Below are 13,264 nucleotides of genomic sequence, written 5' to 3'. Positions count from 1 at the left end.
GGTGGGGAAATTGGGATTTATTCCTGGGACTGTAATAAATCTCGCTGTTATCCGTGCATTATCCGGATAAATCTCATTCGATAAATCCCACGGGTGGAGTTGCTCTTAGTGCACACCACAACATAAACGAATTGTCGTCATGAAGTCCCAGCGTTATGTGCGACTTGCTTGTCCAACACCGTTTCGAAGACGACGTCGCCCCGACGGAATACTTTGCCTTTGGTTACGATGTGGTTGACGGCCGTCCTTCGGTTGGGTTTGGAGGGTCAAGTTGAGGTTTCAAAGTTGGGGTGACCACGAAGGCGCTGCTGTACCAAATGAACCGAAGCCTTAACACGTTTTTGTTCCACTGGGATGGTACCTACAAAATCAACAAATTGGCCTACCCTGTCTTCGTTTGCGGTATCTCGGATGTGGCTAGAGTGTTCCATCCAGTGGCCTTCTTCCTCATCGGCAAGGAAAGTACAAGCGAATACGCATGGGCGATACGTTCCCTGATCGATATCTACCTCGCTGTGGTTGGCCGGTCGTTGAAGATTAAGTTTGTCATGGGTGATGCTGCCCAAGCTCCGGCGCAATCACTGTTGGTCGCTCAACCGAGCTCGTCGAGTGGACTCGCCGGGACAGGACCAGCAAGCAGCACTGGCCATCGTAGCCGTCCGGATTGAGCTTGGTGTGGAACACATACTCACGTATTTTTACCATTGTCTTGCGTGTGTCCACAATCGGCTGACTGGTTTGCCCCTGACAGCGAAATCACTTGCATTGAAGTACATCTACGACATGTACTATGCGCGTATTCAAGAGCAACTGTCGCGTTCATGGCAGGCGGTTTGTGGGGAGTGGCTCAGTTGTGACGAATTGATCGCCAAGGATTTCACTTGGTACTGTTCACGAAGATTGCACATCCATCGGGAAGGTCACTGTACTCCAAGCAGGGCGATTCGCGTTTCGCTGCAAAGTGGCCGCTGTACCCCAACCTGTCCAATTGCTCCTGTATTAAGTGGTCGAGTTCTTCGAGGCAAATAATGTATGGTGCATACCGTGCGATCGCTGCCAGAATCCTACGCGTCGAGTGTACCATCATATGTACGTATGACACGATTGGAACCATTTCACTCGTACAAGTTGCGCGATACGACCATGGCAAGCACTCTGGGGGCGCAAGGATGAACCCTCCCTTGTCATGACGCAAGTCGCATAGCCCATCGGCTAGGACGTTGAATTGCATTACTGTGATCTCATCTGCCTCGTCGTCTTTGATGCCCACAACGCGGCCGTTTCGCGAGTACAGTTCGCAGTCCGCCATCCCAAATGAAACACAGACGTACAGACATATTATCCGGAAATCTAAAAAAATATCCGGATACATTATCCGTATTGATCCACCGTTCATACGCGCGCATTTTCAAAATTACCACACAACCGTACGCTTCCGCAACGCAATGTTACACGCTGGCGAGGCGCAGCGGCGCTTCCTTCCCCAAGACAGCTTGCTCGATGGCGTCGATAATGCCTTGCTTCGTCCTCTTGGAACAGGCGATGCCGAAGGCTGCGCATACGCCTTTCAGCTGCGCGACGCTCATGCTCTCCATGTCTTGAGGCAAGTCCTCCAGTGACACAGGTCCGCGCTTTCGCTTGTTGGTCGCAGAATTCGACGAGCCTCCATTGCCCACCATGTTCTTTGCGTCCAACGTATTGCGGTACCGCACCAATCGACCGATGAGCTCCTCTCGTGTTCCTGTGGCGTCGAGTTGGTAACCCTTGGCCATGTGTTGCAGTTGGGTCGCAGTCAGTAGCCACATGTCTGACGACTTGCCGCCCAAAAACTCCCACGATGCAGCGTTCTGAACCTCGTCCTGGTTTTCACTTGCGACCGTCCGAGCTTCTTGTTTCTACAAGGTTACAGTACGCCATGACCTCAGTTGTACTTCTTTTGTGATGATGCCAGTGGGAGGATTATTACCTGCGACAGGTGTCGCATTTTGATTTGATATGCTTGAATTTTGGTGGCATTTGTGCAGGTGCGTAAATGACTCATGCGGCTGTCCTCCGTAGGATCCACGTCGCCGTCTCCACATCGCGGGCACGCGTCGAGAAGGTTCATGGCAAACAAGGTTTCTTTTCCTTGAGTGGACCCCATGTCGTCGCTTTTGGTCTGCCTCCCCGAAGCACGTTTCGTGCGTTCGTCTTTGCGGGCCTTGTCTTTGAGCTTGGTTTCTTGCGTTGCTCGTATCGCTGCACGGTACTCTTGTTCTCGACGATTCGAGATCTTGTACATATAAAACCCGTAGGTTTTGCTGCACGACGCACACGTCAAGTGCCGGTGGAAGTCGTTTGGATGGTACTCGACGCGGCGGTGGCAATGCGGACAATGGTGTTCCGCTGACATACATCCAAATTCGAACAAACACGTGGCGCAATGAAACGTCTTGAGGCCCATCATGAGGAAATTGAAGTCAAATGGCTCACATCCATGTGATGGGAGCCCCCACGCTTGGTGGCATCGAGGACAATGCACCGGCGTCCGATGACACCCTTCGTTGGATCGCATGATTTCCATGGTCCCGTGTTTTGCTTTTGCCGGCACGGCGGTGATCAGTTCAGGGGGTTGCGACAACATTTCATACGCAGTGACGAGTGCTTGGAATGCTCTGGTAGCATCGGCAAAGTCCTTGGGAAGTTTATCTGGGTGAACTAGGAGCGACAACTTGAGATACGCCTTGCGCATGATTGCCGTCGACGACGATGGCTGAACATCGATCCCAGACGCAGACAAGATGGCGGAGTAATCATCTGTGGCAGCGAGTTCAAGGATGGCTTTGGCCTGCTTCACCCCAGGCGTGGCCTTGAGATCATCGCTTCGCGATGGCATCGACGATGTGGACGTCGATTGCAAATGCTCGATCAACAGCGTCAAGAGTTCGTCCTTGTTGCCTTGTGGATCCTTTCCTAGCAAGGCGACTTGCTTTCGCAGTTGTGCAGGTTTGAGGTCAAACGGAGATACTGACGTGCCGTCGACGTGGATGGTGAGCTTCTCGTGTACGACGTCCATGTGCAGCTTTACTCGGTGTGCAACATCACGAAGCTCTCCAGCCATGGGAAGCTTAACCTCCATCAGGTACTGCTTCAGATCTGCGAGCTTGGCGCGCTGAAGTTGATTGCGCGTCCACAGATCATGCAACGGCGGCGGCGCTCTCGTCATCCGGTTCAATGTGGGAATGTGGCCCCAAAGCCGGGACTTGATTGGCGGTGGGCGGGGCCAATCAGAAGAATCTGGCAGATCGGTTTACTATAGTGGTTTCCGTACCGACCACTTGCGTTGTTGAGACCCTTCCACGTCATGCCACTGGCCTGACCAGTGAAAAGCGAATCCACGAATTAGCCCAGTGGTGTGGAGCCAACCAGCTACTTACTACCCGCGATCAATAGTCCCGATTCGACGGTACTACATGTACGTTCATGTTAGGACGTTGCATCAAGCGCTGACGTGTACAGTCTTCATCGCCATTTTGCGAGGGGACGTATCATCAGACATGGTCAACGCGCTACTAGCAATGCTGTCATCGACACGACCACTGAATCAACACTTGAGTGATTTTCCATGGGGGGCTATGAATATACTACTATTAATAATTGGAAGTAAGTAATAGTAGTAGTTACTACGGTAGTATCCGCTGTTGCACAAAGCACCCACTCAATACTCCTAGTAAAGGCGGATCAAATGGATTCAAATGTCATTGGGCGAAATGTGACATCACAAGTTCAAATTTGGGTGAAATGCTCAATACTTCGAAGTAAAACTGAACTGTCGTGACGACGTGCGTGTTGTGCCTGGAACTCGAATGGTCTTCTTTCTAGTAAAAAGGATGGCCCAGTCATCACCACCACTAATATTTGTATGAGCAGCGGTTTCGTGGCCAACGTGATATCTATTCTTGACATAACGTTAGGGGAAGTTCCAAGTAGTTTTCAGAAATAGCATGAGCCAATCAAGATCGAAAAATACGTCAAGGACCTCGTTTTCTACTTTTGGTATAGTGAGTTGCGTAAAAATCGCACAAAAAGACGTAAAAAGTAGGAAACTGGACTTGGAACCAATTTTCCATTTTGCTAAAAATATCTACTACCCCTTACATTAGTACAGTGTGTAGCTTAGCTGACCAATTAGAACGATTGACTGAATGTCACCCGTCGGTTTCACAATGTTCGTTGGGACCTTCAAACGATACCAACGATTGGATCTGCTACAGTCTGTGCCTGCGACCATCACAACACGACAGGTATTAGTATGACAAAGATTTGTGCGGCACAAGCCCCTATGGCTGATGCTTCGTCCACAAAACCCAACCAACGAGTCGTGTGGAATCGACCCATGTCGGCATTCAGCTTGATCATAGCGCTCAACATCGTGTCAATGGTACGACGACGATACTACTCGTACCATTGCAAACGAATGACGGAAACGTGTTATAGCCATTGCGGGCGTACCTGACAGAAGCGTTGCCGTGGACAGGGAAGCCCCAGCCGTTGGAGTGGAATGGCACAACGTACGCAGCCAACAGCACATGGATGATACTGCAGCGCATGCAATCGCTGTACAACAACGACACGTTGCCCGCACACGCCATCATTTTTAAAGACCCGACCAATTACACCACCGTGATGCGATACACTACGCACGCCCTAGCACGTGGCACGCCCTGCGACGAGAATGTCCACTTGCTCCCTGGTGGGTTGTCCCTAGACGACCTACACTACCACTACACTGCTTGAAATGACGCATGCTGGCTGGCTTGTAGGTGCCATCTTCTACGGTCACGGCATGCGGAAGGCGTTTTGTCAGTTTGTCCAAGACAACTCGACGTCTGCGTCCATGGCACATTGTCAGCACATGCGGCAATTTGGAGTGACAATCACGGAGCAATGCGTGTGGATACACGCTCAACCTGACGAGGCGTCTCGAGTTGTGTACCAAACGCTGTATCAGTGGGAGGTGGCGTGGTTCCTCTGGGCCAAGCTCATCCTTCGCTGTGTCTTGACAGGCTACGTTGTATGGGAAATGCGGCTGCATTACTACGACCACTGCGTGGCGCTTGTGCGTGCCTTGGAGACGTATGGGATGCCCGACCCACTGTCGCCCCTCCACCACATCGAAGTGTACATTGGCGACCCCACATGCCTCATCCTTGGCAACCCCCTCGTGTCCTTGTGCTTTGTGATCGATTTTTGGATGAGTGTCACCTCCGTGGGCGAGGTAATGTTGCAATTGAGTCAACTGGACGACCTTGGGTATTTCCTCTCAGGGTGCATCTACTCCTCGCGCACGGTACGTACACACACATATCCGTACCTTGACCGTCCATTACGCCTCACGGTACTGTGTACAGGTGTGGTTTGCCTACTTTTCCATGCGGTATTCCACGATTCCAATCAAATGGTGGGGCGTCCACGATTGGGTCGTTCCTCTCGATCCCACTGCTATTGCTATCGGCGCCTTCCTTCTCTCCGGACCGTTCGTGTACTTGAACGCTACCACGCCGCTAGTATGGCTACTATATACATTGTGGTCCATCGGCGTCCCAGAGCCAGACATGGATGACTCCACCGAGATCATTCCAGGTACCAACCCCCTCTACATGCAGGCATTCTCGAGAAGAGCAAACCATCATAAATTGTAGCTGTCGTGGCTATGACGACCATAATGGGTTTTGTTCCTGTCGTCCTGGTTGTGAGCATCAAACTGTCCCAACATCTCGTTGCAAGTAATACAAAGTGTATTGTGCATGTCCACTTGCTGCTGCTACAGAGGTGAATTGCATGCCAACGTCATCGTGTTTGTGTAGCACTGATGCCGCCTGTCAGTCGTCGTCAGCATAGCGCGACTGAAACGGCAGACCAATCGCGACGATACAGCTCCATGGAGTTCAACGACTTTAACCAACGCATGGTGCTATCGATTCTGCAGCCCAGCTGCATCAATTTAGTTCGATCGAGGGGCGGGTCCGTTTATGTTCTGTACGACCTCAGCGCGACGTTCCAGAACATGCCACTGTTCAGACACCGAAGCGCCGACTGTTTTGTCGTTGGCTACGATGCTACGAGCACCCCCATCGAACACCTTCGGTTGAGTTTGCTGCAATGTGTGGACTTGAGTCGAAACGGCCGCAGTTCCATCTCTGTGTGCGGGATGACCCACGATGCGGCCGTGTGCATCCTCAACACCAAACCCTGTTTGGCCACTTCGCCCATCGCCACCCTGCGCATTCACCCCGGCGCAAGCAGCTCCAAGTGGCTGTTGTAACGCTACGACCACAATCATTTAACGGTACCGTCGCAGGCCATCAATTTCGCATATATATGGCCAACTTGGTTTGACACCGCTGTTCAAGTCGTTCTTGACGGTGTATTTCACAGCAACGACTTGAGGTTGTTGGTCATACCGAATGGGATGATGCCCAATCCTGGTTGAAAGATGTACAATACAACCTACATTAGTGTCGTCAAAATAATAACAATATTATTGTGCTTTCGAGTGAAATTTCGTGGTTTCTCGTTGGAATTTAAATCGATTTGATTGGCTACCTCAGATGAGCTCAACATTATTAGCCAATCAAAACCTTCTAAATTGAATTCAACCAATCAGATCGATTGTGGATCGGTTTGGTCGGCGCGATTCGATTGCACCCCCCTCCCCAAATTTGTATCAAATTGACAATATCGCAACCCCTTTCACTTCACGGCAAAAACCTATAGATGGAACCGTCACACGATTACATTACTCATCATCCGACTATCTAAACGTATACTCGTGAAGGGCAAAGTGAACGCATCAACAGAGCCTATTTACATTTGTAATTTGCATTTAATATACTTACGTAACATCCAACCTATGAAACATAGCCGTGCACTCCCTCGTTACAACGACACATCCGCATATGGTGTGACTGGTAATACGTTGTCGTCTAGACTGTGGCTGCTGTTCTTGCGTGTTTTCGTTGCTGGTGTTTGGTTGGATTGAATCACTTCTTCAAAGTCCTGGTATTGCGACGACCGCTGGTCGTTGGCGGTGGACAAGTACACGCTAGAAACATGGCCCGCGGCCACGGGCGCCGTGGACGTGTCCTTGAGCTTTGGCACGACACGATGGAGCGTTTCCGAGAACTCGGTCGCGTTGTCCAGTTGCAAGCTGGCAAACTGGAGGAACATTACCTTTAGCACGCTGGCCTTTTCTTCGCGAAATTTCAGCACTTCGCTCATCACGCGCTCGTGGACGGCTTCAAAGTCGGCTTTGGCGACTTGAACTGCTGCGTTCACATGCGACGCCGACGATTGGCCCAAGAAGGACGAGAAACTGGACCGTTGCTTGTCGGGGGACTCGGAGGCGGCCTCGGGGGAGGCGCCGCTCAACTTTGCGGCGGCGGCCAACTGCGCCTGATAGGCGAATCGACGGTCCTCGCGCGTTGCCAGCGCTGCCTGCACACTCGTGATCCATCGCGAAAAGTCGTCGACCGCGTCCGTCAGCATGGCCCAATCCGAGTCGAGATGCTTGGCACGAATGTCCACAATCTCCATGACAGATTGGAACCCCACCGACTTCATTTCGGGCAAGGACGACTCGAGTTCGGCTAGCTCGGACGTGGCTTCGATTACGTCGCAATACGCCGCGGACGTCGCTCGGTTGGCGCGGTACGCGGCAAGGACTTTCTGTTGCAGCAGCTTGGCATGGCCATCCAGCATGGTCACGTAGCCTGCAATCTGGTCAAACGCCAGGTCTTGGTCGGATTTTGGCTTGGCCACGACGTCGCGGCCGGTCGCGCGGGCAGCCAGCGACTGGACCTTGTCGTGCTCGGAGAACTTTTGGACGGCTTTGCCAAACCAATTTGTAAGCGCCTGCTTGGGGTCGTTGACCACCTTAGCCTTGGCTTTCAACGCTGACAAGTCTACTGTCGACGCTTGTAGGAACTGCCGGAAGCTTGGCGCGTGCATGAGCACTTCGTGGGCCGCAACGTTGGTCAGGAACTTTTGCAGCCCGATGCGCCGCGCCTCCAAGAACTCACGGGAATGCAAAATGCCCACCACTTTTCCTGGAATCGGTGGTAAGATGCACCCCGGGCATGTTTTGGCGAGCTGCGCGTGGAGCCATGCAAAGTCCGAATACCGTCGGTCGACTTCTGTGATGGACGGACCGAAGAGGCTGCAGCGCACTGGATACACATGGTGGCCGTTCACTCCGTCCCCCACTCGGCCAGCATCACCTACGTAGATCATCGCGTGTTTGCTATCGTTGGCTTCTTGAGCAGTGGTAGGATGGTTTGGTTGTTGGTGGAGAAGATCTCAGTTAGTTGTTCGACGCCTTGGGTCTTTCGAAAAAGTCGTTACAGAATTCGTAAACTACAGGTATGGGACAAAATATATTTTTCTTCGAAGTTGCTCAATTAATATCACGAACTATAATAAACATACATCAATACAGTTATATTACCAGATTAAAATCGTTATATGTATGATGTAAACGCAATAATATGAACCATCCGAAATATATTCGTCGCTTGAGAGTTCCAGGAGGTCTCGCGCAAGCCGTCGATGCGAAAAGCGGTGACAATGCTATGCAAGGCGCGACATTGACGGGGGCAAGGACGGGACGGTCACGAGAGACATGGACAATGCATGGATCCAACGCTACTCGAATCGAGGCATTTTATGTAACTGTCGCCAAGGGTCTGCAAATATTTGATGTTGTGAAGGCAATCATTCGAAAAACAACACCACATGAGTGCCGTGGGCGATGACGAGTACGAAAGCAGCGACGACGACGACGAATTGTCCTCGTCGTCTGGGGAGGACGAAAGTAGTGACGAAAGTAGTAGCGGTACCAGCGATGGCGACGACGACAATGACAACCAAGCCAAGGATCAAACCGACGACGACCTCGCCAAAGCCAAAGCAGTCGCGGACGATGTGGCTGCCATCAAGCGACTGGCAAACGACATGCAAAAGATTTACCTTCGTCTAAAGTACCGCCACGACGGGCCAAAGGAAAGCGCGGTCATGACGGCTCCGTTGTCGCCAAAACCAGAAGAACATGAGGAGCTTCCGTCGACGGAGCCGGTTTCAAAGCCCCTGCGTCCTCGTCCCCTTGAGATTCCGACCGAACCCTCGACCATCGGCTTCACCAAGACCGACGCCGCGACGGACTCGGACGACTTGCATTTGCCACCAACTGTGCCGGCTATTGCTTCTTTGGTCAAGTTACCATTTGAAGACGTACTCTCAAAAAGCATCGAGTCCAAGCACTCGAATGTACTAGCCAAAGGGCAAATCGACACCGAGTGCAAGCTGCAGATGGAGCTAAAACACACCATGCCGCTGCATTTGCTGCAGTACATGCTGGGTACACCTCAGGTCAAAACCGAAGATGCCACGTCCAGAACCATCAACGGCAATGATGATGACAATGATACATTGGAATCCCCATCACGTCGGCGACTCTCTCAGCGACCTAATCCACCAAGGAGCATGCCATATGGTAAAGAAGACTCTACGGTACAGCTACAACCGGCCCCCACGCTGCGAAGGCCAGCACAAGTTGAACCAACGGATAGTACAGTGAATCGACGTGTGCCACACCAACTGTCGTCGTCGGTGGCACCGCTGCCACCTTCATGGACCAACGACAACTATGGAGACGAAGCCGAGCTGCCGCCCGTAATAACCACAGAGGTAGCCACGCCACCCAAAGTTCCTCCCGCCAAGATAAGTAGTTTGAACCACCCAGAGGGCGAAGTTGTCCACGCAACGAACGACGAAGAACTAGAGTTCAACCAGCAAGGGGGAGATGAAAGCTCCGTGCCAGTGGACGTCACCCCACCAGAAGACGTCGCACTGCCAGCTCATGAGACGACAGACCCCTCAGCACACCCAGGTGAGGCAGCGAATGACACTATGGTAATGAGTCAACCATCCGAGGTCGCTATCGTCAGTGACAAGCTCGCCTCCGTCGATAACGAAAGTATGGTCAAACAAAGCTCGGTACCTCCCGCAATGGTCCCATCAGCCCCGCCCCAAACCTCAGACAGCTCATCTCTTACACGAGAGGAAGCAGCACAGCCATTGGTTCAGCCATCACCACAATCATCTGCTCCACACACCACCACGACTCCCAATGCACAAGGCACCGTCGTGTCACCACTGACAAGACAGCCAACGGCCACAGCCAGTTCCCGACACCTGTCTATGCCTGGGAGATTACCGTCCCAGCGAATGACCCCTCCAGGCAACACTGCACCTGTGGACGTTGTATTGCCGCCGCCGACGATGATGGAGCGGCAACCGCCGGATACAACGTCCGCTAGGGCAGGCCAAATGATGAGCCCCCAACCAGCCCCCCTTTCGACAATGCAACAGTCTCTCGCAGAGCCACTTGAGGATACGCCTCTGACTAGTCGCACTCCTATCACACGACTCGACTCTGTCTCCGCTATCAGTACACCCCCCTCCGGCACTTTGCCAGTGAACTCTACTGCGTCGCCCGCGAACCACGCTATTCCTTCCCCTGCCTCCGTACCTTCGATGTCCCCGGCCCCCATAACAACAGCAAACGCCCCTTGGTTCAGTCCACCCACAAGCCCAGTGTTTAGCAGTCCACTGTCGTCGCCTCCATACAAACCACGCCCCACCATGGCATTTTCATCCGATATCCCTTCCCCAATGGCTTCACGAGCATACACGTTTGACACTTCCATGCCAAAAGACCTCCGCGTGACGTCCCCTCCAATGAGTCCGTCGCCAGACAAACCTGGGCTGATGACTAGTACTCGATCTTTCTACTCACATCAACCGCCGCTCCCGTTTGGGGGGTCGACGTCTACTACGACAACCATCGAGTATGAAGTGAACGCGATGCATTACTTGCTATTTGGACCCCCTCCTTAACCTTCAATACCAATCGAAGTAGTCTTCAACCATCCATCATCCATCGTGTACTATTACGTACAAGAAGTATTAATACTGTAGTAGTACGTACTCCTATACAGTATTGTAGTATATTCGATACTGTGAATTTCCAGATCCGTCGACACATCAAATTCACTAAATATGGATTAGCCAATAGCGTCGATCGACGCTATTGGCTAATCCATATTTAGTGAATTTGATTGGCTCTTGCACAAAGGACAAGTATATTCAACCAATCAGAACTCCGACGTGATGCAATATTGACAAACCAGGCGAATTTTGCATGTTTCTAGCGAATTCACAATATACCAGGTTGGTTTGTTTCCTAATCCTCTGCCTACTGAGCGTCGGTCCAAAACCCCCAGCAGTTGCCGGTACACGCCGTGCTGCCACAGGTACGACAGTGGAACCCACTGCGGGTTTCCACGACCGACGGGTCGGCCTCCACGACTGCAAGCCGCGCCTTGACCTTTTCCAATTGCTTGCGCACTGTGCGTCGCTTGTTCTTGCTGCGCTTGGCCACGTCTGGTTCTTGCAGCAAGGATGCATACACTTGGTCCAGTTCAGCCACTTGCCGCTTTAATTCGTCCGCGGAAAAATACTGGATGAACGTAAAGTACGCGTGTTTCAGGTACTGGTGGTCCCCGCAGTGGACTTCGCCGTGGCGACTTGCGTAGCACGAATCGCATACAAGAACCAAGTCGCGGCAGACTGAGCACACTTTGCCGCCGTTGAAAGTGTCGTACGGGGACGAGCATTCGATGCACGAGCCCACGACGTCGCTTTGGTCGGGGCCCATGAGCACTCTACAAGAAACAGTGACGAGGTCAGGTATTGTCGATTTGATACAAATTTGGGGAGGGGGTCGCACCGACCAAACCGATCCACAATCGATCTGATTGGTTGAATTTCATTGAGAAGGCTTTGATTGGCTAGTCATTTTAAGCTCATCTGAGGTAGCCAATCAAATCGATTTAAATTCCAACGAGAAACCACAACACGAAATTTCACACTCGAAAGCACACTACAGTATTGTTGTTTTATTTTGTTTATATTAACATGGAGACTGAATGAATCGACAGAACCAAAAATCGGCAGAAGAATTCAGCCAATCAGATTGCAGGAAACCATCACCAACATCGAATTAGTGTGTGCCTGAAATTAGTGTGAATACCATCACCAAAGTTCAGTACAAAATGGATTTGGCGATTCAGCAGAAAGGTCCAAATTTTGAGTAAAAGGACAATATTGAATGAGTAGCGCTCGCACCGTTTGTCAAAAATGAAGTTTTTGCCCTTGAAATATCCGCCGTCGGGGAATTGCTCCAAGTACTTGTGGATACCGCCCTTGAGGTGATACACGTCTGTGACCCCGCGACTGCGCAGGAATTGCGATGCCTTTTCGCAACGGATGCCGCCCGTGCAGTACATGAGCACCTTGGGCTTGTCTTGTTTGAAGGACGGAATGTGCTGCTGGTCCAAGAACGTGTAGTACTCGGAAAAGTTTTTGACTTGTGGGTCGATGGCATCCTTGAAGTGGCCGACAAGAAACTCCTTGTGGGCTCGTACGTCCAGCACCACCTACGTAGTTTTACGTTCAAGCGTTGAAGCAGCACACGATTCGTCATTCCGGATAGTACCGTGTTGGACTTGTCCTTGTCCGCCATCGCTTCGTGGAACTGCTGTGGAGTCAAGTATCCTCGCTCGGCATCGGTCATGGTGACGGGAGGAGGTGCAACTGCACCACCCGTGCTGACAATCTCCTTGACGTACTTGATCACGAGCTCGCTGAACGGTGCCGTGGCAACCACCATGCTGCGTTTGAAATCGTCCGCGGTCATCGAGAACACCGGATGCGAACACATGTACGCGACGTATTCGTTGATCTTGTCCAACGACCCGGCGAACGTCGCGTTGATACCTTCTTCGCTCACCAACGATCGACCGAGCAGCCCCAACTCGACGCACTTGTCGTGCTGGGCAGTCTTTTCGGCCGTCGGGTCGGGCACTTCCACGTACTTGTAGAAGAGGATCACGTGGTAGTCGACGGATTCGCCTTCTTCAGACGTCTTTAATCGCTTGGAATCGCCTTGCTTTGGGGACAACGGTGCACCAGTTCCAGGCATGTTGATGCTGCTTTGGACGGCGGCTTGATTGTCAAAAAATGCTTGATCCAATCAATTCATTTGTGCGTATTTATGTACACGCCAACAATTCATTTTTATTCAAATTCGTAGGCAAGGAAATTATTTATCTTCAAACTTCGATCTTTTTTGTAAAAATCACAACTTATCCGGATAAAAGGACTA

At 51.6% G+C, this 13,264-nt stretch overlaps 7 protein-coding genes across 9 annotated transcripts; 3 read left to right on the top strand and 4 right to left on the bottom strand.

Annotated features, from left to right (window-relative positions):
• Positions 1–155: 155 nt before the first annotated feature.
• Positions 156–920, top strand: H257_03888 (hypothetical protein; the record flags this gene model as incomplete). Its single annotated transcript, XM_009828187.1, has 2 exons — positions 156–251; positions 303–920. 2 exons carry the CDS (start codon positions 156–158, stop codon positions 666–668), a joined length of 462 nt encoding a protein of 153 aa, XP_009826489.1. The 3' UTR covers positions 669–920.
• On the bottom strand, positions 878–1,309 carry H257_03887 (hypothetical protein; the record flags this gene model as incomplete). Its single annotated transcript, XM_009828186.1, has 3 exons — positions 878–994; positions 1,044–1,064; positions 1,112–1,309. The coding sequence occupies 3 exons, from the start codon at positions 1,307–1,309 to the stop codon at positions 878–880; spliced, it is 336 nt and encodes a 111-aa protein (XP_009826488.1).
• Positions 1,310–1,448: 139 nt separating this feature from the next.
• H257_03886 (hypothetical protein) lies at positions 1,449–3,205 on the bottom strand (the record flags this gene model as incomplete). Its single annotated transcript, XM_009828185.1, has 2 exons — positions 1,449–1,895; positions 1,967–3,205. 2 exons carry the CDS (start codon positions 3,203–3,205, stop codon positions 1,449–1,451), a joined length of 1,686 nt encoding a protein of 561 aa, XP_009826487.1.
• Positions 3,206–4,219: 1,014 nt separating this feature from the next.
• Positions 4,220–6,538, top strand: H257_03885. 2 transcript variants are annotated; one of them, XM_009828183.1, is made up of 6 exons: positions 4,220–4,420; positions 4,477–4,732; positions 4,803–5,329; positions 5,391–5,622; positions 5,682–5,765; positions 5,847–6,538. In XM_009828183.1, exons 1-6 carry the CDS (start codon positions 4,292–4,294, stop codon positions 6,302–6,304), a joined length of 1,686 nt encoding a protein of 561 aa, XP_009826485.1. In that variant the 5' UTR covers positions 4,220–4,291; the 3' UTR covers positions 6,305–6,538. The 2 variants fall into 2 exon arrangements, with proteins under 2 accessions (XP_009826485.1, XP_009826486.1); XM_009828184.1 differs by lacking the exon at positions 5,682–5,765.
• A 300-nt stretch (positions 6,539–6,838) lies between these two features.
• On the bottom strand, positions 6,839–8,434 carry H257_03884 (hypothetical protein). The gene has a single exon (XM_009828182.1). The coding sequence runs from the start codon at positions 8,269–8,271 to the stop codon at positions 6,919–6,921; it is 1,353 nt and encodes a 450-aa protein (XP_009826484.1). The 5' UTR covers positions 8,272–8,434; the 3' UTR covers positions 6,839–6,918.
• A 112-nt stretch (positions 8,435–8,546) lies between these two features.
• On the top strand, positions 8,547–11,016 carry H257_03883 (hypothetical protein). Its single transcript, XM_009828181.1, has one exon. It carries the CDS (start codon positions 8,773–8,775, stop codon positions 10,933–10,935), a length of 2,163 nt encoding a protein of 720 aa, XP_009826483.1. The 5' UTR covers positions 8,547–8,772; the 3' UTR covers positions 10,936–11,016.
• Positions 11,017–11,198: 182 nt separating this feature from the next.
• H257_03882 lies at positions 11,199–13,107 on the bottom strand. Of its 2 annotated transcripts, XM_009828179.1 has the most exons (3): positions 12,596–13,107; positions 12,226–12,536; positions 11,199–11,762 (listed from the first exon to the last, which is right to left on the bottom strand). In XM_009828179.1, the coding sequence occupies exons 1-3, from the start codon at positions 13,079–13,081 to the stop codon at positions 11,294–11,296; spliced, it is 1,266 nt and encodes a 421-aa protein (XP_009826481.1). In that variant the 5' UTR covers positions 13,082–13,107; the 3' UTR covers positions 11,199–11,293. The 2 variants fall into 2 exon arrangements, with proteins under 2 accessions (XP_009826481.1, XP_009826482.1); XM_009828180.1 differs by lacking the exon at positions 11,199–11,762 and having other exon boundaries at positions 12,069–12,536.
• Between the last annotated feature and the right edge of the window lie 157 nt (positions 13,108–13,264).

The sequence above is a fragment of the Aphanomyces astaci genome (genome assembly GCF_000520075.1).
Source record: "Aphanomyces astaci strain APO3 unplaced genomic scaffold supercont1.6, whole genome shotgun sequence".
Classification (NCBI taxonomy): Eukaryota; Oomycota; class Saprolegniomycetes; order Saprolegniales; family Verrucalvaceae; genus Aphanomyces; species Aphanomyces astaci.
Note: the sequence above shows the minus strand (reverse complement) of the source record. Positions and strands in the feature narration are given on the sequence as shown.

Coding starts and splice junctions, on each gene's coding strand:
- H257_03885 (XM_009828183.1), top strand. CDS start 4,292: ATGACAAAGATTTGTGCGGCACAAGCCCCTATGGCTGATGCTTCGTCC. Junction 5,330..5,390: donor GCATCTACTCCTCGCGCACG/GTACGTACACAC, acceptor TACTGTGTACAG/GTGTGGTTTGCCTACTTTTC. Junction 5,623..5,681: donor CTCCACCGAGATCATTCCAG/GTACCAACCCCC, acceptor CATAAATTGTAG/CTGTCGTGGCTATGACGACC.
- H257_03884 (XM_009828182.1), bottom strand. CDS start 8,271: ATGATCTACGTAGGTGATGCTGGCCGAGTGGGGGACGGAGTGAACGGC.
- H257_03883 (XM_009828181.1), top strand. CDS start 8,773: ATGAGTGCCGTGGGCGATGACGAGTACGAAAGCAGCGACGACGACGAC.
- H257_03882 (XM_009828179.1), bottom strand. CDS start 13,081: ATGCCTGGAACTGGTGCACCGTTGTCCCCAAAGCAAGGCGATTCCAAG. Junction 12,537..12,595: donor ACAAGGACAAGTCCAACACG/GTACTATCCGGA, acceptor AAAACTACGTAG/GTGGTGCTGGACGTACGAGC. Junction 11,763..12,225: donor AACTTCATTTTTGACAAACG/GTGCGAGCGCTA, acceptor TGTTTCTTGTAG/AGTGCTCATGGGCCCCGACC.